Consider the following 22,630-nt stretch of genomic DNA (forward strand, 5'->3'; position numbering starts at 1 on the left):
CATTTGGCAGAACTTTTGGTAAATGTCAAATTATGCCGAAAAGATTAAAAAGCTATGATCTCATTAAACAACAATTCTGATCTACACACCCTGTAACAAGATATTAACAGATGTAATTATTCGGTGATTTCTTCACATTGATTGCACAGAAATGCAGCAGTCTCCTTTTGAGAACATATTTAATATAATCGGTGGTTTTTCTAAAGGCAATGAAAAGCCCATGAAACATGGATTTTATAACGCTTTCGCCTTCTTTATTTTAACAATTTGCTGTGTGGCAGTTTATGTGTTATTCCTGATATTAGAACCTTTCTTTAAACCTTTATTATGGGCCTTACTAGTTGGATCGATTCTTCATCCTTACAAATACAAAATATCGAAACAGATAAAGTCATGGTTCGAAGATTTAGAAAAATCCAACACCTCAGTTGTATTTGGTTTGATGGTAATACCCGCAAATGTAATTAACTTTGCCTCAGAAACTGTTGGAAATCAGTTTAAGGAACACTACAAAGTAAGTTATCTCATATATTTTAATTCTAAAATATAACTTTTCAAACATTATTCAAAACAGTCTCATTGTTCTTTAGTTAACATAATTGGTTCATGAACTTAGCCTACACAATTCTTTAAAAATAAAATTAGCTAGAGTGGGTTGTTGAAAAAAAAGTAATTAAGTACCAAATCTTAATACTGTCATTCTACTTTACTTTCAGACTATTATTGGATTGTTGTCTGCTATATTTATATTTCCATGGCTGTACAATTCAATTCCTCGGAGCTTATGCTGCATTTTCTGGCAAATTACAAGCTTCATTGGAGTGTCAACAACATTACTTATCCAGTTATGCACCTCCTACACAGTAAGTACATTTTTCAATAACTTATTTATTTGTCTTTTATAATAATTTATTGCCCCAATTACTTTATAGTTCTTGCCCATAATTACTGTCTAAGTTCACTGTTTATTTAACATAGGTTTGAATTCCTTAGTAAGACCTTACAAGGGTTGCAACAATGTTTATCTATATTTGTATTATAAGCCTTTCTCTTCCTCCAATTGGTCAGAGATATTTTCATTTTAACAGTAAAATGTACTTTAACATGGTGTAAGATGGAAATTTTACCGTCAATTAAATTGATACTCCACTTTTACTATTAAACCTCTACTAAATTTTGTGTTCTCTGATCTTTTTTACAGACTTTAACATTTGCATTAGCTTATATTATAAGTGTGTACACATTATGGTCACCTGAAAGGTCTGGAATATTTAAAGCCACATCATATCTTCTTTGGCTTGTTGTAACCAGTTATATAGCAAGCTTGTGTGGCTCATACCAAGTTTATATGTTTGTTCTGCTTCAAATTATTGGAGTCACGGGTTTTGTACTTGAAGTGTTACATGTTCATAAAGTATTATTAACAAAAGGTGAGATAATTACTTTATATATTTTTGGATTTGCTCTACATGTCACTATCAATTCAATATTATATTTAAAACTCTATTGTGGCTGTCAGAGTTATAATTACTTTATGAACTCTTTTACAGACCCTGAGGCCTCTATCCTTCTAGCATTGAATAAAGTTATTATGAATGGCCACACTGATGCTAAAGAAGAAAATGTAAAATCTGATATAACGGAAAGTATTCCAGAAGAACCTAGCGATAAAGAATCGACACCTGATAAAGAAAGTCCAATCACTCCGGAACCAGGTCCAAAACGCGGCAGCTGGACTGGAAACGATTCTACACAGAGTTCTCCGAAACATGCTAAGATCTTATTTAAAACAAGAACTCTATCTGCTTTACCATTACCAAATGTTAAAACAAAACCATCAATCGAAAATCGAATCTTAGCATCGTTTAAACAACGGTCTCTTGATGAAAATTATATGAGGAACAGTTTTAATAACGATGATGAGTCAGCTATATATTTCAAGCTTTTATTCTTTGGATGTTTCTGTATGCTTGTTTGGAAACATATCTGGTTGTTACCGGTGATGCTGTTTTTCTTAGCAATACATTTCATAAAATGGATGCTCAACTTCTTTGGTGTTTGGCTCTTCTTTGAAAACTATTATAACAATGTTATGTCTAAAATCAAGAACTGGTGGGGAGACAGGTAATTATCAAAGTTCATATAAATATTGAAAGAGTTTTCATTACCGATACATCCCACCCCAAAAAGCTGGAGCATAATTTTTGGGTGTTTTTTTTACAGGCAATCTGCATTACTACCTGCTCATGTCCGTGGAGTAGGCAAGATGCTATCTATCTGCAACCGCAGTGTGACAGAGATGGCCTATAGTTCTGTCGACACCGTCTCCTCGTGCATTGTCATTGTTGGCCTTATTTTCTTTGTCACTGTTGCTGTAGTTTTCGTCTGCATTCAGGTTAGTTAATGTTTTCTTCAATTGAACTGGAAAATATACCTTCGCTCTCTTTCGCTCTCTTTCTCTCTCTCTCTAGCTTTATGTTTCTTCCTCTTTTTTTAAATGAAATGTTATGTGGCAAGTTAATAAATGCTCCTTTTATTTCTTTGCTAACTCACTTATTTTTAAGAAAATAATTTTAAAATGTTATGTTATATATTTGGAATACATATTTTAATATTTATTTTAGATATATTCGGAAGCGATTGTAGTTGTACAACTGAGTGGAAGTCTCTTGAACAGTACTTTTGTTCAGCACAGCCCACTACAGAAATATTTACCCGATGGTTGGGATGAAAAACTGGACTCCCTCATCGATGATGCATATACGTACGGAAGAGAAGGAATATCAACTGCTGTAAGTTTTATTTTTATTTTTTATATCAATTGCATTTATAGATTCAAGGAAATAAAAAAAAATATTGCTGATTCTTAATATCTTCCTTCTGGTAGTAGTTTAAAGGTTTTAAAAGATTAAATTAGTATTTTATTTTTAGCATTTTTATGATGAATTTCTAATGTAGATACATATTTGATAGAGAGTTTTTGGTAGAGATAGAAGCAATGTTAATTTTTTCCTATCTTATTTTTTTTTTGTACGCTTACGAATGGACGCCAATCATCTAGATTAGAAAATACGTAAGTTTATCTAGATATTTCATCTATTGAATTAATAGTTATTGTTTTACTCCGTAGTAAGTAAAAATGCACTTTTATGTCGGAAGGATTTGTTAAAATATTTTCTGTATCTTTGTCAATTTTACTCATTTAATTTAATTTCTTACTAATTAAATGGAGATACTTGGATGGATGTTTGTTAGAAGGTATGTCCAGAACGGCTGCATATATATCGCTGAAACTTTGAATAAATATAGAATATAGTCTAGAAGAATGAATAAGCTACTACTAAGTTAATTTTTAATCCAGCGCAGACGGAGTTGCGCGCGACAGCTAGTATATAATAGTCTTAGAAAAGTTGATTCTATACAATGTGTATTTGAATTTAACCTTTTTATTTTCAAATTGCAATATATTTCAGATATTTCAACAATCAAACATTTTGGATAAGGTTAAAGTTTTGTTTGTACAATTATTTCACTTTGAATTTAGCTCACAAAGTAATTTTTGAAACCTAATTAATTATAGTTCTAACGTTTTTAAAGCTATCCGTTAGATAAAGCTAGGCAAGAGTGAAATATAGTTTTTCACCGCTTAAATTTTGTATTTTTAACAGGTCAATGACATTGACACTACTAAAACTGTACTGCGATAACCTTATATAGGCTTGGCTAAAACACATAAAATCCAAAATATTCCTGGTCAATAAATTTTTTTATAGGTATATGACTTGCTATATTTATTTTACAATAAATGTCGTAAGTCTCACAAAATAACTGAAAAAGGTGGCAATGGTCGCTCTATGAACCTTGAAATTGACGTTTTTGTGTTAATTATGTAAAATTTCGGCATTAGATCAAAATGATGAATGACAACATTGTAATGTCTATCAATAGGTGAGGAATATCCTGAAGGAAGGTGACCCGGACAAGGTAGGCCGTGTGGAAACTCAGATCCTGGAGCTATGGGACCGCGTGTACCAGAGCTGGGTGTCGCTGCACTTTGCTGGCAATGGCGGTAATGTCGGCCCACAAGTCGACGGCTCCGCTGTGCAGGACTCCTGGGATAACTTCCTTAGTAATGTCACGCAAGCACCAGGTTAGTGTAAAACAACGTATTTGAACTTTATCCTTTTGTCTTTAGATCGTTGGTTGCTCAGTGGTTAAGCAACGGATTTGTAATCCACAGGTCGGAGTTCAAACCCCAACTTGTATTAACGTTTTCAGTTGTAATGGCAGCTTTCGTACCAAAATGCGGGGGGGGGAATGGCAACTGTGCAGCGCAGATGACCTTGGGCTAAGCTAGATATAAAAAAAAGAAAAATTCCACTGTTTTTTTTATTTCATATGTACATTTAATTTTCAACTTTTTTACGGTGAAGATGTATGTGAAGTCAAGAAATCAGCACTAGTCGACAGTGGTTAACTAAGTGGCCTGGTAAGGGTAGCCTTCCTAAGTAAGGGTAGGCTTTCGTACCCTTCGGTGGGGTAACAGAATTGACGACGAGTCCCAGGTTGACAGCAAGTTACTCTATAATATAGGTCTATTCGACTACTCTGGCATAGTGTCATGGGTGTCGGCTAACGTGGGCACGTTGCGTGAGATCGCGGCCAGTGTATGGGCGCCGCTCGCCAGCAATGTGTCACTGCTGGCGGGCTCGCTGGGCGCGGCCACCTCGCTCCTTCTCTGCGGCGGCGGAGCCATCATTAATATGTTTATTAACTTGGTGAGTATACAAGCAGTTAGATGACATTGAATACGTGTTGAGATTGTAACGTTAAATGAAAACGCTCCCTCTACATCTCTCTCACTCTATCTCTCCCTGGTTCTCTCTTTCTCTCTCTCTCTCTGTTTGTCCCTTTCCTTCTCATGAAATGTCAAGTGACAAGCAACGTTGTGTGGCCAAGGTGGTGTTCTTCACAACGCTGTTCTACCTACTGGCATCTAGCAACGCTCTGTACAAGCCGGTGGAGGTGCTGACGCGGCTGCAGGCCGGCTTCGGCCCGCGTCTCGGCATTGCGCTCTCCGTCGCCATCAATCAGGTATTAATATTTTCAAATATCTTTGCGGCTCGGAACATCGCACGACTATGCAAAGTCCCTTGCAGACTGTATTTTCCACTAAAGACCAAAACATACAACGTTCCAAAATTATATTGGCTAGTACATATGTATGGAGTTTCCATAAAATTTAGTATTTAAAAAAAACTTTTTTGTAGTCTATTAGTCTGGTTTTTATTGAATTAAATTTCCCTCAGGTGTTTAGGGCGTCGTTTAAGATGGCGTTATTCTACGGTCTGTGGACGTGGCTGGTACATAACTTATTCGGAGCCAAGGTCGTCTATCTGCCATCCGGTGAGTTGTTATATTTTATGTGTCATGATATAGTACAAAATCATACTAATATTATAAATGCAAATGTTTGGATGGATGTTTGTTAAAGGTATCTTAATACCGGCTGAACGATCTCGATGAAATTTGGCATACATATAGAACATAGTATGGAAGAACACATAGGCCTACTAATTATGTTTTTATTAATACCGCGCGGACGGATTCGCGTAGGACAGCTAGTATTTAATAATATAAATCTGACAATCCTTTTGAAGCGTATAAGAACAATCCTTTCGACTCAAACACGCGTGCGCCACGCACCCCACAAACATGTTTACACACATTCATCATTAAACTTTGTGATGGAATCGTTTAATTTGTTTGTTCCAATTTTATATTATCTATTACATATTAATATTGAAAAGAAATGTCATATTTCGTAAACATAATATATTTTCTTTGCTGATAACTACAATCCAATTTGTAAACTGTTTGTCTGTATGTTCTCAAGGCAGTTTGATTTGGGTAATCTAATTTTGACGTTTGTCGGGAAAGTAAAATACATGAAGGCCATATAATAATAGTCTACTTTTGTAATTAATTTTAAATCATTTTAATTCTGCGCTGAAGAAATCAAGGGCATCTATTTATAACATTACTAGCACTCGCCCTCGTCGACTGTCGAATCGGTCGCAATTAAAATAAAAACTTAAATAGTAGCCCATAGGTTGGAAACCTATGTTCTACATCTGTGCCACATTTCAGCGAGATCTGTAAACTGGAGATACCTAGTAACAAACACCATCCATCAGGGCATTCGTAAGATTTAAGGAGTACAACAAAATCTGTCTTTTGGTCATAACAAAGATGGGTAAATTTTGAAATATTAAACAATTTGTTATTGTTTTTAACATTTGAATAACAACATCCTGGTACGTTGAACTTAACATTTCTAGTTGCGAAATGATAAATTTAACTCGTCGCGTTTGTAGTGGGATATTTTAGTAAAGTATTATCTCCGGATGATACGAGACCGTGTGACATTTTTATTACTCTACTCGTGCGCAGTCCGACAAAACACATTCACATCTTAAGAGAAAAATGTCATTATATCGTTCATGTGACAATGGTTTACAAAGAATTTCTAGTATTAGTCGTACTAATTGATTTAACGTTTGCGGTGAGAATTAATTTTACCAGTTGCCAACAATCTGAGTGGATCTGTGCTAATAATATACAAAGTGATATTGTTTATAATTGTGCCGGCGTTAGAGCTAACGTAAGTATTACTGTATAGAATGTTCTGAATAATTTTATACGTTAAATTACATTAAATTTTCTTGTTTTAGGAATTTATTATACATTTAAAAGATTTTTATACTGATAATACAAGAACGAACGAACTGACGATACAGAATTGTAAAGACTTAAAAATAATAATCGATTGCCCTATTTTACAAAGACCTTCGAAGTTACAGTCTTTTAAAATAAAAAATTGTGATCGCCTTGAATTTGCAACGTTAACATCGAATTCCGCAGTACAAACTCCTTCCGATATAACTTTGGAGAATGTAAAAGAAATTATAAATATACCAAAGAAATTCTTTAAATCGCCCACCAATGCATTGGAATTAAAATGCTTAGGATCAACTTCGTTGAAGAAAATCCGCGTCGCTAATAGTAAAATATTGTCTATAAATAGTAAAGCCATTTATAATGTTAGCGGAGCGAGGAGTGTTGAATTTGATAATGTAACAATTACAAATATTCAAACACAAGCGATAGAAATTATCGGCGTTGATAATATGGCTTTTATAATGAACAATTGTACCATTGAAAATTTAGAATCGAAAGGAATAACAATACAAAGTAGAAATACAATAATATCTAATAATATTTTCAACGATATTGTTGCAAATAGTATTAATATAACTTCAGAAATATTAAACGTTAATAAAAATAATATCAAGGAGATACGAGCTAATGGACTGATGTTTAACGCAGTTAAGACAGATTTTACGGATAATTATATAAAAGTACTTAAAACTAACGCTTTGGCAAATGTTAAATGCTTGAGAAGACGGGTGAACAGAAAACATTTTAAATTTATTAGAAATAGAATTGAAAATGTTGAACCTTACGCTTTAAATTTCGATTACCAAAGCTGTAAAACTACTGGATCAACAGTTATATATCAAGATAATAAATTAGATTGTAAATGTCGAAATGTTGCATACTTAGCTTCGACAACAAGAAACGAATTGCACGGTATTGTTTTGAATGTAACAAACTCTAATACTTGTATATCTGCTCCTTGTTCATTGCCTGTCGAAGTTATAAAATTATTATTGGAAAGTGCAATGTGTCAAATAAATCTAGACGCTCAAGTTATGTGTTTATTATATAACGATAGACATACAACTAATTATGACATAACAACAGATGAAGATGTAACGGAACCGGCACCGACTTTTTATTTAATCAGACAAGCTAACGCGCCTAAAGGTGACGCGAGTGCAGCCATGACAGCCATAGATAAAGATAATCTTTTAAAAGACAGTCATCTTAATATGACGAATAGAACGACAATCAAAGTTGTATTTGATTCATCAAGAGATTTTGTTGAAACATTAAGGAGCACAAAAACTAGTTATAACAAACCGGAAGCTCAGAAACCTCAAGCAAAAGATGAATATGTAAGCCATTGTACTGGGGTTCATTGTAGGAACACAGTCGCCTACAATAAACAGAAAGCTTTAGAGTTTTATAAATATGTTTACGCTCAGTTGCGGCCGCCAAAACAATTAGATAATAAGAAAAAGAAAACATGATTTTTTTTGTATTGTTTACGAATAAATTTGTTATCTGTTTATTTGGATATTTGTAACCTACCCTCCCATTATTTTCATTTGAAAATCAAGGTGTGTGTTAAATATTGTTAGCGGGATAAGATACAACAGATTACAAATTATCTTTAAATGAAGATTTACTCTTTATTGCATACCAGCTGTCGCCCGCGACTCCGTCCGTCGAATAAATAAACTTAATTAGTGGCCTATATGTTCTTCCAGACTATGTTCTACGTCTATGTCATAATTCACATCCGTTAAGCCGTTCTGGTGATACCTTCTAACATCAATCCATGTAAACATTCGCATTTTTAATATTAGTAAAAAGTAAGATGTTTATATAGTACTGCGTTTACTATATCTCATTATCTACTCGTGTAAAAACCGAGAGATACAAGTAGTTGTTCATGTATCTTTGAAAACATAAACATAACACAAACACCTATGACCCCGCTCTTTAGATTATCGCTGTTTGTTAGCCTCGTCATTTTGCGTGTCACTATTAATTTTAATTTTGCTTTCCCTCACTATATACAACGTACATATAAATTACTCATTATATTTAATATGTATTTTTGATTATTTAAACCCGATTGACTGGCAGTTAATACTTTTCTCTATAAGTATAATGTACTACCTGTAGCCCACGACTCCGTCTGCGCAGATTTGAAAAAAATAAGTAGCCTATGTGTTCTTACAGACTATGTTCTACATCTATGTCTAATTTCAGCTAGATCCATTGAGCCGTTTCGGAGATACCACGAAACTTCCATCCATCCATCTAAACATTCGCATTTATAATATTAGTAAGATGTAAGAACACCTAGTTCAGTATAACTTCCTGTAGATTTAACATCTTAACCAATTTTCAAGAATGACATATGGTTTCAATTCGTTTTCTTTCCAAACACTTGAAAAGGTGCCATCGACTATTTGGCTATTGCTTATGAAGCTTTATTTCATAACGTAAGTGACGTACGTTACAGTTCTAGCCGCGATTCTCGGGGCTGCTCCTTTCCTTGGGCCGTATTTAGCGGGAATCCCCGCTGCCCTGGACGTTTGGCTGCAGGGTAGGCCGATGGCGGCGTTGCTCCTGCCCATAGTACAGGCGGCGCCTATCGCTTTCCTAGACGCCGCTGTTTACGCCGAGATTAAAGAGTAAGTATTATACCTTCCCTACATAAATGAGATAGATATGGTTAATATGTCACCAAAAAAAGAAGTAAAAAACCTCCGGCTATCTTTAACAAAACCCAACAATCCCATGCCATCGTCACAAAACCTCCTAATTCGAATAAGAAAAGCAAATCCCACTTTCATTAGTGATACCATCTATGAAGAGATTAAAGGGAGGGAGATCAAAAACCTCACACGAGTTCTGATATGGACCAAACGATTTTATCCTAGCTTTTAGATATAGTATCATAGACGTCGCTCGCAACTCCATACGCGCGGAATTAAAAAAAATAATTGGTAGTCTTCGTGTCCTTCCAAACTATACTTTACATCTCTGCCAAATTTCAAACTTCCATCCATCTATATATACATACAAACACTCGCCTTCTAATATTAGTAAGTTTAACCATTGATGATTTCAGTGGCGGTCACCCATACGTGACCGGTCTGGCAATAGCCGGAGGGATATTCTACTTGGGTCCCGAGGGAGCGATCCTCGGACCTCTACTCCTTTGTTGTCTTATGGTCATCCTCAACCTGTCTTCTACATTCTTAAGAGATACACCTTCAGAAGAAACCGCAGCGTTGCATTCAAGAGTCAGGTAAAATAATGAAGCTACTTTGAATCATTATAATTATCATGAATCATTATTATGCAAATTGACGATTAATGATTGTAGTATTTTAAAATTATTGCTTTAGCTTTTGTATTGGTGATAATAAATAAAAATAATATTAAAGATTTATTTAGACGTAAGCTAAAGGTTTTTTCATTGAAGAAAAAAATGTGTGTGTTTTTTAAAGCATTTTTGAGTATATTTATTTCATATTTTCCTGGTTTGGTTTTTGTGAAAATAAAAATGGTTTTTTATTGTTATTTAACTAATATTAATAATATATTAAAGATATAATTGTGTGTTATCTTTCGTTAATATGTTATTTTAATAATAAATAACAATGTTGAAATCGTAAATAATAGTTATCATATAATGTAGCAATTTATTGATGTTTTGTTTATTTAGGTCATTATTGGGATGCTCTTAACTTAAGGTGTGTATTTTGTACTAACCAAACTAATTGTCTCTTACTTTTTATAAACCACTTTTTTTACACGAAATATATAAATATGAAAGGTAAGATATGTTTGTATATGCACAAAATGTTTTGCATACGTTTGTGCTATATGCATGAACTTGCTATGTTTTCAATGTTGCTTTTAATGTCATAATGTTGTAAATAGAATAAAAAATAGATTAACTTAAAATTTTATATCACAAAAAAGTTATTTACCATCGGTTTTTGAGACAATAATCACTGTATAAACATGTCGTCATCTCTGTCATTATCTTTAAGAAAACAGTGACAACAATATGTTTTATATGGGATTATGATCTCATAAACCCAATTTTTTGTGTGTATGCTAAAGTAACTCTAAAAAAGTTTCAGTAGTACTTATTAAATAAAAAGCTATTTATTCATACATTTATACCTATAAAATATATATTATAAAACATTACCCTATATAAAAGTGCTTTGTAATATTTGTGTATATACATTTATTCAGCATGCTTAAATAAATAATAAAGTAACATTTTATATTATAATATTTATATCAATAATATTTAATATTTATTTACATAAGTAATATTCTCTTACAGATACGGTGCTTATCTATGATCATGTTGCATGGAAAACTAACATGAAAGAATGAACAGATCTAGATGTATGCAGATGTACGCGCTCTTTTTCACAACGCATGTTCTATCGACGATTTTCTAGACAAGCCAGCTTTTGTACAGCTTTAAATAACTTCATTGACGTAATATTATAATTTCAATGTCGCTAAATAATTTGACGTTAAATTATAATTTCTTTGCCGGCAAATTATAATTTCTTTAACGTCAAATTATAATTAAATTGATGCCAAATACATTTGACGCAAAATAATAAAGGCGAAAACGTCAAACTAACGAACTAAAGTAGATAATTTAGTACATTATTATAATGCAAATCGAATATTTAGATGTCGCTTTATAAATATTTCTATTGTCAATGAAATAATATATATTTTGTATAAGTTTAATTTTACAATTTGTGGTATGATGGAAAATATTGTCTAAATTACATTTTGATATTATTTTTTTTAATTCGGCATTACTCTTATTGTATTAAAATTTTAAGAAACAAGGTCAGTGCGATCTCTGATTGTTTGCAAAGTTAAGGAATATTGATATTTTGTAATCTGGAAACAACAAATAAGGTCAATTGTAGGTTTAAGTGAATTCAACGAGAAAAAGTATATAGAAGAGAAGAAAATTTTCCCTTATTATCGAAATTTCAGATTTGCAAATCTTATTTTTTTCTAGCAAAAGTAATATAAAGAAATTTTTATTTCGTAATTGCAAGCTATTGTTTTATCCAATTTTTATAGTGCTGACTACATGATTGGGACAAGGACAGAATGATGATTATGGTGTTTTATTTAGTAATTTTATTCACGCTTCTTATGTATCCTGCACTAGGCTGCTTCTAATTTTAAAACTTACTAGTAGAATAGTGAAATTTAAATTGTGTCTATATGGCTTTTAGCTACTTTTGTCTTCCTTTCAATGTCATTTAAAATGTTTAAGGCTCTCTAACAAAAAATCTAATTAAAAAAATTAAAGCTCATGTGATGTTAAAAATGGTGCTTTAAATATTGATTTAGCATACGTAAATATGAAGGTGAGGGCAATTTAATGTTAAAATTTGATGGGAGATTAAATCCCTGGAATTGTCAATAACTATTTAGACCACAAAAGATTAAAACTAAATAGAAAATATCAATTTATAAACGTTTGAAACATGTATAAATATGTGTGTAAATGTTTCGAACATTTATATTATAAATGGAACATTAGTCAATTTATCATTTAATTAATAAATTCAATTAAATACCAAATGAAATTTTACTCAGTGAAATTAAACTAAGTATAGTAAACGTGATATTGCTTGAATAAGCTTTAGTAATTAAATGTGTTAAGAAACACCATATTATATATTTTTAATATAAATTTTGCGTTATAAAATATTTTCAATTTCTTAACAATTATATTAAATAACGTATTAATTCCAGTCGCTTAATTGAATATGAGAAATGTATTAATTAATAGTCATTAGCTTATAAAAATAATGCAGGTTGCCTGTCTTACCATGGGTTTCTGAGACCTAAAATATATTATCATCCCTGTTTTGTCAAACATTTTGGCCTCAGAAACCAACGGTTAGTAATACAAGCTATTGCTTAATTTAAATCTTTAATTGTTGCTTAAAACATAATGTATATTAAAATAATGCAATGAATTTGTGTTCTAAAAATAAAAATCTGAATATTTGTATACACAAATTCACAATTAGAGGGAATAGGAGGACATTTAGTATCTATTTCCACTTAGCAACTAGCCGCACGACTCAAAGAGCGTCTAGTTAGCCGCCAAGTGAAAATAGGTTCTAAGAAGAAACAAGAAAGCCCTTACCAGTTCGAGATGAATCGTCCAAAGATTGTTTTAAGTATAGGCTGATAATATAATTAATTTCCCTTATTGCAAGCTTATTACTCTGACATTGTGTATTGAATAAATGTATTTATTTGCACTTTATTGTTTCATTTAAAAAGGTTTCCGTACTTTATCATTGTTGGAATTTCAATAAATAAAATGCAAAAGTAATGATCAAATCAATCTATAATTTGTTTAATTAAAATTCTTAATTAATTCATGTAGTATTGATACCTAATATTTTTTTCTAAATCTTCAACTGTTATACGTCTCTTTATGTAGTAGTTTACTGCAGTATTCGCCTGCGTTATAACAAGTCCGTTGTCGTCAAAATGACCGTGAAGTGAATCAGTCTCCAACCAAAGGAAAAGCACTACAGCGTCAACTTCAATGTTAACTACGTATTTAAATGTATCGTTTAATTTATTTCTGTAAAAGTTCTTTGAAACGGTTACCTGCAATGAACAGAAAATTTTAAGAACGGACGGACGGTCAAACATATTTGAATCATAATGTCATTAATTGTCAATGTCATTAAATGAATCATTAATTATCATTATCAGACAATGATCAGATAATCTACATACCTTTATGTTAGGTTGCATTAGTCCTTTTATATCCTTTAACGGTTTCGGAAAAACAAAATTATAAGGTGACATCGATACACCTTCCATGTGGAATGAAAATCTCAAGAAGATTTCATCCTTGTTGTAATTCAACAATCCTAAAGACGTCACTTTCTTAGCACTTAGTAAATCGACGTTAATGGCGAACTCTTGAGACTTGAATGGTGTCAAACTGCTCCAATTGAAATAATCTACAGTTATTTTGCCATCAATAATCGGTACAAGTCTATCATTTATGGCATACACGTCCACAATATCAGTTAGCAAAAGACGTGGTGATACCAAAACTGGCGCGAAGAAAGATTTTGCGAAGTAATGAAGCATCTTCCATTTCCCGCCGTATTCTGAAAATTGTTGATTTAGATGAATCTAGACTTCGGGTATTAAATAATATTATATTGGTAAGCTAATACAGATTTGGAAACAAATAAGATTTTACACCATTCTTAGACAAACATAGGATTGAATCTTGAACACGCGATTATTAGAGGACTTGACTTCTCAACGATTACTGAATAAGTACTATGGGCTGCAGTCTCTTTACTTTTTGTTATAAACAACGATATCATTGTCAATATTCACCTATACTGGACCAGGACGGCGCTTGCCAGACATCATTCAGCTGCCAATACAGAGCGCCCATTGTATACCAGTCCGCTTGACTTTGCCGATAGAATTCTGTCTCCGCTTTAATTGCCATTGCTTGGGATATCTAATAAAAACATATTTACAGAAGATCATGACCAATTGTTATAGACTCAAAGGAATTTTAGACATGGCCATTGCCATGGTTACTGCCTTCGACGTACCTGACTGTAAAAGACGAACTTTTCAAAATGTTTTGGGTCGTCTTCATCCAATTTCAAACGCCTATTCATCTGATCCGTGATAAAATCATAACCGTTCGGACTGTGTTGTCTATGTTTCGAATAAGAACTGTTGACATGGTAATCTTCCTTATTTTTTGTTGCAGTCGCCATTGTTTTTAGAGAAGGGAGAGACTGAAAGCCATATTCGGAAGCGAAACGCGTATTTGGATAAATGTTTATATCCCAGTTATCTGATAAATAATTATAATAATGTGTATCACCGTAGTTAGAGTCGTATGGGTTCTTTGCTATATACCCTTCTTGCTCAGATTCTAAGCCATTTGATGGACTAGAAACGAGATATCGTCTTCTCGGATCCCAGGTCTCGACAATCGGTTTTATAGTTTCAACGTATAACTTTATGTATTCGTCTTTGTATTTATTGAATTCTGGTAAAGTATTGTACCAGTTTCCTCTAAGTGCGACTTCATTTTCATTGTTGCCCGCCCAGACAGCAATGGATGGATGGTGCTGAAGACGAATAACCGTTTGTTCAATTTCAACCTTCACGTTACTGAAATAAAGATTATTTAACGTTGCAGAGTTAACAAAATACCAATTTAATAGATTATCCTTTGAACTGTTCTTACTCAAGAAATTCAGTATCTGCGGGATACATTGAACACGCGAAGAGAAAATCCTGCCAAATTAAGATTCCCAGTTGATCGCAGCGTTCATAAAAGTAATCCGACTCATAGACACCTCCTCCCCAAACCCGCAGCATTGCCATGTGAGTATCACGTGCGGATATCAATAATTCATCCACTGAAAACAAAAATAGATTCCAGCCAGTTTGAACCTTAGTTTACCGATAAAGTCTAAATGTGAGTGGTATAACGTACCTCTTCTCTTGTCGTATCCAATTTCCGGAAGAATATTTGCAGGTATCCAATTAGATCCTTTCATAAACATTGGATAACCATTAACTTTGAAATAAAATGTGAGCCCTTTACCAGCAGTTGTGTTGCCTAAAATATATCCAGTAAAAATTAAAATAAAACAATCCAAAAGCAAGCTGTATTTAAGTTTTTTTTAACCATTGTGTTCAGACTTAACGCCTGCGCAAATGTTGCGGCAAACCGCCATCGCGGGAACATTACCGTCGCCTGCATCAGGCGCTTGGGGAATCTTTATACGTGTCTCTCTATTCGTGTCACTTACCTGCAAAAATTATAATTATTTTCTCTCGTCTCTTGGAGTAACGTCAAACTAGATTTTTATTCTCTATGGATATTCACTTACCCAAAATTTTTGAAGCGTCATCTTCAACGAGCTCTAATGTTCGAAAACCTATTTTAATATGTTTATGGCTAACTTCATTGCCATCCTTGTGAGTGGCTAAAGTAACTTTGAGATCGTACAATGGTTGATCACCAAATCCATTAGGCCACCAGAGACTGATGACATTCTAAAAAATTATTCCCTTTAAACAAACCTTCTTTTATATGTTTTGTTATGTTTGAATTTAAACTATTAAGTTGCAAAGAAATTAGATTTTAAGACTGGTCTGACTGCAAAGAAGACGCGTCTCAAGCACTAGGAACATAACACACGAGTCACGAGTATAATAATATGGGAATTGATGTAAGCAAGTATATAATGACACACTTACACTATGTACCGTGATGTTTAATTCAACTTCAACAGTTCCGTCATGTCTTGTCATTATTGCGATTTCTCTTGCTACATTCAAAGACTGATGGCCTTCAACAAATAGCTTCGCGGTTATGTATCCTTCTACACGCTTTGCGCTTGTCCCCGATTCCAAATGAGCGAGGATTCTTAAGTACCAAAGTTGATCTTTTTGTTCTGTATGCGTTGTTAGAGAACGTATTATCGCAGTATCGTAAAGTTCTATATACACAGGCTTCCTAAAAATAAATTTTGTTTTAACTTCGTCAAATGATTTTTAACTATTTCTGGTTTCTTCAGTATAATATGTAAATCGACCTGCACATAATATGCGTACTTAATAAAAATTCGAATGTAAGAAGCTGGGGTTTATTATTAAAAAATATATATATTTACCCTTTAAGTGTCACGGTCAGTGGTCAAGTTTGTGGCCTACTCATTCGCTGACTTGAGTTTTGCAACGAATACTATTACGAAATCATATTGACGATCAATGTTATTTGATAAAGTGCATATATTATTTTGGACGTTAGCTTTAGTAATTTATCTTTAAGGTGCTGGAGAAGTTACCTAATAAAAGAATATCGCTTGATATACGTAAAGCCTATAAAATCGTGCTTTCAAAGATTTTGAAATGTGATGTCAACGCGCAATATCATGTTTGAGTTTATCATCTTGAGACACAACTCCATGTCTTGGTAATTTATAACCGACTTCAAAATAAAAGAATTGTTTTATTGCTAATACTGTTTAAAATGAGACAAATTAGCAATTAGGTAAGGCATAGTTATTTGTTTGATGCGTTTGACGCATCTATAAGTTAAACTCTTATATGTGGAAAATAAATGGATCTTAGTTTGAAATAAGCCCTACAATGTAACCCTTACCATAGTCCAACTGAAGGGAACGCAGGACCCCAGTCCCAGCTGAACGAGGCCTGCATCTTCCGGAGCTGGTTAGCGTGACATTCACCATTGTACTCATCGGGAACGCAGGCGGGCGCTGTAAAGTGCTTCTCGGAACGATTCTCAGCGGCGTGCACGGGTGATGCAAATGTCACTTTTAGTTCGTTTACACCAATCTGAATATAATAATCATTACTCAGAGTTTGTAAAGGACAGAGTACAGAGTTCGAGCCGAAGTCTTCGGGTCAAACTCTGCACTTGACATCGATATTTTCGGCTTAGAGTTAGAGATGGCTGCAATGAGAAATGCAATGATTCTTCATTTTAAAGTTACGTACCTTTAGGTGTTCCTTTACGTCAAAAACATATCTGACGAACATATTTTGTGTGCTGCCGATAGGAACATCGTTTAGCTCAATAAACGCAATCGTATCAACTCCTTCGAAAACCAAATTGGCCACTGGAGATTGGACATCTTTTTCTGACACTGGAATATATTAAATCTTTTTGAAAACGCACAGAACTTTCCAACACTTTTGATTTGCTATTTAACCAAATCAAATGACAGCAAAAAATCAACCGAAGCAAGTAAATTAGATCATAGATATGAAGATATTAATATTAACCTTCATTTTGCATTCATATAATTACGAAATCGAATCGAACAAAAATTATTATTGTGACCGCGCTTGAACGAATTTTAACGCTTTAGACAGTGAAAAACTTCGTAAGTAGCACCGGTATATACATACCTTGGAAGTTTGCCTTGTACGTCCATGTATCGTATGCCACCCAACGTGTCTGGACATCGTTGAAGCCGGCAAGTATGTCGCCGATGATACCAGCTCTCTGCAAATCAGAGTACACCCCACCGGGGACCTTGGCAGGAATCTGTGCTACAAGTCATGATAGAGATTTTAATACGATACAATTACTTTAGTTTAACAACTCAATAACTGTGCCTTATGATCGATCCGCTATTAATTTTAATTAATTTGTAAATAACAGGATATGACAATTTTTCGATTGGTTTCGCTATCTTAACGTCGGTGAAATTAAAAATTCTTTTTTTATAAACGCTACCTGCTTTAATATTTTCTACGATTATATATATTTAATTTATAGATTATAAAGTTTAAATTATTAGTGTACGCTGTTAATATTAAAAAGCATTCACTTTATTCATAAATACCTACTTTAATGTATTAACTAAATCAAATCATATAATTTAAAATAAATTATTTCGTATCTCATGTTCTTCACAAAACATTACGAATAATAAAATGTTAAATGAAAATAATTATAGAACAATAAGATAATTAACATATACTTACTTTTATTATTACTTAGCGTCCAATTAACACGTTTCGACGCGAGATCGATTCTTTTAAATTCACATTTTATACTTGCAATTTGAATTGAGAATAAAATAAAAACCAATAATAATGTATTCAGCATTATTACTATCAATATTATTTAACCATAACTAATGTTATTTTGTTGACAAACGATATCTTAAACCGCGATACTCTAATCACATCATAACAAGTGGACAGCCGTCACTTGAATACTTCATAATAATGATGTACTTCAGATACCAACATTTTATCGATAAAATATATTTTAGATACATAGGAGATGTATATGTGTGTATGCTTGATTTATTAATATTCTCAGATAAGTCGAATAAGATAAAATGAACTGTTACATCACTGGTCGTAGCTGATTTCTTAACAAATATCATATCTGACCTATGGGGGGCATACTTCAAAAGATACAATGATATCATTCAACTCTTTTACAAAGGTTTTGCGATCCATGACTAAGAACTACTTTATTCGTTCGTAAATGTTGTTTAATTATTATGTTTCTGAATCGTAAGAAACAAAAAAAAAGGGTATTGACAGACAGACGCATGGACAACAAAGTGATCCTATAAGGGTTTCGCTTTTTTCTTTCAAGATACGGATCCCTAAAAAACAATAAAATTGTGTATGTTGTAAAAAAATTCGTTATCTGGAGCACTATAATTTACGTCCAATTTATATTCATTTCAAATTTTAAAGTAATTAATTATACACATCGAAATTTTCTATAGATATTACGTAAAAATATCGACATTTGCAAATATCTTGGCCATTGTTTGGTACATCCCTTTATTCCATTAATAACTGAGTCACGTGACCGACGCGCCCGCACAGCGGCTACTAACATACGATTACGTATTCCTCGTATACCCGTCAGCTCGGTTACTAGTTACCTTGTATATATTACCGAACGGTCCTGTTTCAAACCGTTTCAGTAATCACTCTTAACAAGAAAAAATTCCAAACCAACCCATATAATTTGCAACTATTTATTTTGGAAAGTTTTGAAGCTCCAAGTAAATACAATATCGATTACGTTCACCTTTCAATATCTTAAGAATTTGTCAAAAATCAGTCCACAAATAAATTGTCCTCCTCTAATTGTCTCAGTTGTCCAGAAATATTATATTGAGTTATATTATTCGTAATATGTATGAATAATATTTGAACTATAACGAATTCTTAACTACAGCGGAACGCAAAGCGCGATAAGATCGTTTCTAAATAATTTTGTTTTTTAATTATACTAATTGCACATGGAATTTTAAGTTGTATTTAAGTATGTTACACGAAAAATATGATAAAGAATATGTCGTAAAAAAACGTTAATTTTTACCTTACTATAAAAACCAACCTCAGGGGGCTTCATGCAATCCCCTCTCTCTCTCCTACTTACAATTCTATATACTTCACCAATATTTCAAGAAAAGCGTTGGTATATTGTATAATCAAATATGCTGAAAACTGCAAAAAAAAACAAAGTTTATACAAAATTGATGAAATTAAGAAAAACTTGAAAAGAAGACTATACCATAAATACTTTATGCTACTTTAATTTCATTATGAGTTTCTTTGACGTTTTCAATTTCAATTTATTCAATACAGATTACAATTACTTTAAATGAATAAACTTACTTTGTAACTTTAATATTAAATCGAAGCAAGCAAGGTTAACTCAATAAAATGGAGAAAATCAAACTCTACGAAGAATTTAAGTTGATCGAAAAAACTGAGGCTGAAGTGAACGGAGCATGGAAAGGTAATGCAATATTCATTATTCATAAATATTATAAACACCTGTTTAGAACCGATTTGAAGGTGACTTGCAATAATTTTAAAACAAAAAGACTCAGGTATGCAAGATTCAGGTATTGTAGCGAAGAATACGAATAGAATGGCAGACACCTCATTCACTAAATCGGTCAAGCAGTTTAAACTATGGGAGATCATAATGAAGCTGACATAAATTCATACACAACGCGAATACTTGTGTCAGCTAACAAATGTACACTCGTGTGACATAAATTGGTACCTTAATTAAAGTACTATTTTCAGGCGCTCATTTGCTTCTATTCTTCATGGCTTTTGTATTCGGATCATTCTGCACGTTTTGCTTCCACATGATTATGTATCTTTTCGATGAGAAGTGCGTTCTTTTCCCGAAGCTGCTCTCACTGACTTCTTTAAGACATAACCTTATCTATGAATTCATTCCAGACGAAAAAATGGCTGAAAGTAAGACTATTTCATATTATAACTCTTGCTGAATACAAGGCTAGATATAAATTATAACATTGTTAATTTAAATTTAGTTAAATTATGTATAAGTTTGATGTTAGTTGATATTCTATGATGATCTATGATATTCGTTATAAAAAGTTTCAGAAGTCTGTTTACGGATGTTCCAGTGCTGCCCGTCGATTTTCTTAGCACACAATGGATAGATAAGAGCGCGTGCTACCTGCCCACATACGTACCTCTGGTCTCTGGAATCTTCGGCCTCGTGTGGACCACCATGTTCCTCATGTGCTCCGCCAGCAGCCGTACACTCACTGGGTATTTACGTTCTTTAAATATTTAACTACATCGCCTTCTATAATACGGGGCATGTCGTGTTAGCGAAAGAGACAAAGAGCCTTGATTAATAAGAAGAAAGACTGAACCTCTGGATACAAGCTATCTAGGAAACAATTTTCACGATGCTAAAAGTAATATATACTACATCATTAGTTCATTATCCCAGATTACAAAGGCCATGGCGCGTACTGCCTCCCGTATTCGTGTTCTCGCTGCTGATGGGCGGCCTGTGCGTGTACGCGTCCGCCGTCACTCAGCTCGGCCTTGACGAACTCTGCCTCAAGCTCGGCGAGATCACAGGCAGTACTACGTACGTATGGTACACTACGATGTAGAGTCACATGTGCAGAAGGAACGTGTCAATAGCTATTTATCGCCTTGTAGGTGCACATACACAGTGAACGTAGCAACGTTAGCGTATGAGCGACGTATACGCGGTGTGTACCAGGCGACGCAGCTTACAGTAGCGGCGGCCTGGCTGCACACCGCTTGCTGGCTGCTATCCGCCCTGCTGGCGCTAGTCCGCGTCATCCTCGCCGTAGACTTCCACCTCGTGCGCGTCACCACGCACTTACAGGGTGATATAGACAAGATGCTGGTACGCCTCTCATTTATCTACTAAATAAAACTTTATTTGCGGGTTACAAACTTTAAATTATAAAAATGTAAATAGTGAAACTCCACTACTGTTAATCGTTACTGGTAAGGAATGTCTTAAATGTTTTTTTTTGTTATAGCAACGATATGAGAGACACGTGCGAACAGTTACTCCCGATTTCAAAGATACTAAAGACTACAGCCTATCGTACAGCGTAACGCGAGTTCATTTCAAGAGACCTTTTGGTTCAAGAAGTCCTGAGGGCGAGACTTTATACATTTCCAGGCGACCTCAATATAAATCTGAGACATCTTTAGTTGCCGAGGAACAAAGTAAACTACGCAGAAAAACCGTATATAAAGGTGTTCCTAAAGAGAATCAATTTATTGTCGACTTCCTATACGATATAATAGAAACGATAAACTTAACCCCATCAATAAGGGAATCATCATCGAGCTTAGATTATGATGGTTCATCTGTATCTTTAATTATGCGTCAATATGGACAAGAAAGAATTAAATCACAAGCAGAAGCATACCGTTCGCCCGGAGGATCCCAAGAATATTTATCGATAGATCTTCATGAAGAAGAAGAGATATTCAGCGAGATAAAAAGAAATATAATCCAACACTTGAATAAAACTTTAGATAAAATGCAATCCGAACGCGTTATTACGCCTTTTCATGAAGAAAGTTATGAGTCGGTGTTGAATATTACGCCTGACTTGAAAGAAATTTTGGAAAAGAAAACACGGGAACTGAAACAAGATGAGATAATTGAAGAGGTTAAGGAGACTGATGAAAACAAAATAGAAGAAAAACAAGAAGCTGTAGAAGGTCCTAGCGTTAGCTCAGCGGTGGCTAATGAGCAACAAGAAGAGATAAAGCCTCGGATAAAAGAAAAACAGGATTAACCGACATTTATGATGACAATAATTATTTTCCTTATGAGTTTTAGCATTGAGAAATATGCGAATTTGTATTTCAATAAAATAATATCACTTTAACACCAATGATTGTCATAAAATGCAATTCCTTGCTCACACATATTATCATGAGATGAGATGGATCTTAAGAATGAAATATTTTCAGTCATTTTAGTAATAAAACA

At 33.6% G+C, this 22,630-nt stretch overlaps 4 protein-coding genes across 5 annotated transcripts; 3 read left to right on the forward strand and 1 right to left on the reverse strand.

Annotated features, from left to right (window-relative positions):
• The first annotated feature begins 5 nt into the window (after nt 1–5).
• On the forward strand, nt 6–12,619 carry LOC106120178 (uncharacterized). Its single transcript, XM_013315425.1, has 13 exons — nt 6–514; nt 717–863; nt 1,202–1,430; nt 1,551–2,124; nt 2,224–2,395; nt 2,625–2,792; nt 3,949–4,150; nt 4,594–4,778; nt 4,960–5,094; nt 5,310–5,406; nt 9,221–9,392; nt 9,833–10,012; nt 11,069–12,619. Exons 1-13 carry the CDS (start codon nt 152–154, stop codon nt 11,085–11,087), a joined length of 2,643 nt encoding a protein of 880 aa, XP_013170879.1. The 5' UTR covers nt 6–151; the 3' UTR covers nt 11,088–12,619.
• On the forward strand, nt 5,601–8,257 carry LOC106120180 (uncharacterized). The gene is made up of 2 exons (XM_013315426.1): nt 5,601–6,664; nt 6,735–8,257. The coding sequence occupies exons 1-2, from the start codon at nt 6,512–6,514 to the stop codon at nt 8,214–8,216; spliced, it is 1,635 nt and encodes a 544-aa protein (XP_013170880.1). The 5' UTR covers nt 5,601–6,511; the 3' UTR covers nt 8,217–8,257.
• A 526-nt stretch (nt 12,620–13,145) lies between the features above and the next one.
• Nucleotides 13,146–18,841, reverse strand: beta-Man (beta-mannosidase). Its single transcript, XM_013315644.1, has 12 exons — nt 18,313–18,841; nt 17,731–17,874; nt 17,317–17,465; nt 16,961–17,154; nt 16,054–16,312; nt 15,684–15,849; nt 15,284–15,409; nt 15,032–15,206; nt 14,382–14,955; nt 14,155–14,284; nt 13,534–13,916; nt 13,146–13,401 (listed from the first exon to the last, which is right to left on the reverse strand). Exons 1-12 carry the CDS (start codon nt 18,434–18,436, stop codon nt 13,159–13,161), a joined length of 2,667 nt encoding a protein of 888 aa, XP_013171098.1. The 5' UTR covers nt 18,437–18,841; the 3' UTR covers nt 13,146–13,158.
• A 1,104-nt stretch (nt 18,842–19,945) lies between these two features.
• Nucleotides 19,946–22,620, forward strand: LOC106120323 (uncharacterized). Of its 2 annotated transcripts, XM_013315641.1 has the most exons (6): nt 19,946–20,104; nt 20,401–20,580; nt 20,754–20,901; nt 21,089–21,232; nt 21,307–21,520; nt 21,660–22,615. In XM_013315641.1, the coding sequence occupies exons 1-6, from the start codon at nt 20,029–20,031 to the stop codon at nt 22,431–22,433; spliced, it is 1,536 nt and encodes a 511-aa protein (XP_013171095.1). In that variant the 5' UTR covers nt 19,946–20,028; the 3' UTR covers nt 22,434–22,615. The 2 variants fall into 2 exon arrangements, with proteins under 2 accessions (XP_013171095.1, XP_013171097.1); XM_013315643.1 differs by lacking the exon at nt 20,401–20,580 and having other exon boundaries at nt 21,660–22,620.
• The last annotated feature ends 10 nt before the right edge of the window (nt 22,621–22,630 follow it).

This window comes from Papilio xuthus, unplaced genomic scaffold, assembly GCF_000836235.2.
Source record: "Papilio xuthus unplaced genomic scaffold, Pxut_1.1 DF826961.1, whole genome shotgun sequence".
NCBI classification, from domain to species: domain Eukaryota; kingdom Metazoa; phylum Arthropoda; class Insecta; order Lepidoptera; family Papilionidae; genus Papilio; species Papilio xuthus.

What these genes read in the sequence shown, in the direction of transcription:
- LOC106120178 (XM_013315425.1), top strand. Translation starts at nt 152, where the DNA reads ATGCAGCAGTCTCCTTTTGAGAACATATTTAATATAATCGGTGGTTTT. An exon ending in TAGTTTTCGTCTGCATTCAG is followed by an intron (nt 2,396 to 2,624) that starts GTTAGTTAATGT and finishes TATTTATTTTAG; the next exon opens with ATATATTCGGAAGCGATTGT. An exon ending in TAATGTCACGCAAGCACCAG is followed by an intron (nt 4,151 to 4,593) that starts GTTAGTGTAAAA and finishes TCTATAATATAG; the next exon opens with GTCTATTCGACTACTCTGGC.
- LOC106120180 (XM_013315426.1), top strand. Translation starts at nt 6,512, where the DNA reads ATGGTTTACAAAGAATTTCTAGTATTAGTCGTACTAATTGATTTAACG. An exon ending in GTGCCGGCGTTAGAGCTAAC is followed by an intron (nt 6,665 to 6,734) that starts GTAAGTATTACT and finishes TTCTTGTTTTAG; the next exon opens with GAATTTATTATACATTTAAA.
- beta-Man (XM_013315644.1), bottom strand. Translation starts at nt 18,436, where the DNA reads ATGCTGAATACATTATTATTGGTTTTTATTTTATTCTCAATTCAAATT. An exon ending in GACGCTAAGTAATAATAAAA is followed by an intron (nt 17,875 to 18,312) that starts GTAAGTATATGT and finishes CATGACTTGTAG; the next exon opens with CACAGATTCCTGCCAAGGTC. An exon ending in TAAACATCACGGTACATAGT is followed by an intron (nt 15,850 to 16,053) that starts GTAAGTGTGTCA and finishes ATAATTTTTTAG; the next exon opens with AATGTCATCAGTCTCTGGTG.
- LOC106120323 (XM_013315641.1), top strand. Translation starts at nt 20,029, where the DNA reads ATGGAGAAAATCAAACTCTACGAAGAATTTAAGTTGATCGAAAAAACT. An exon ending in AGCAGCCGTACACTCACTGG is followed by an intron (nt 20,902 to 21,088) that starts GTATTTACGTTC and finishes TCATTATCCCAG; the next exon opens with ATTACAAAGGCCATGGCGCG. An exon ending in GTGATATAGACAAGATGCTG is followed by an intron (nt 21,521 to 21,659) that starts GTACGCCTCTCA and finishes TTTTTGTTATAG; the next exon opens with CAACGATATGAGAGACACGT.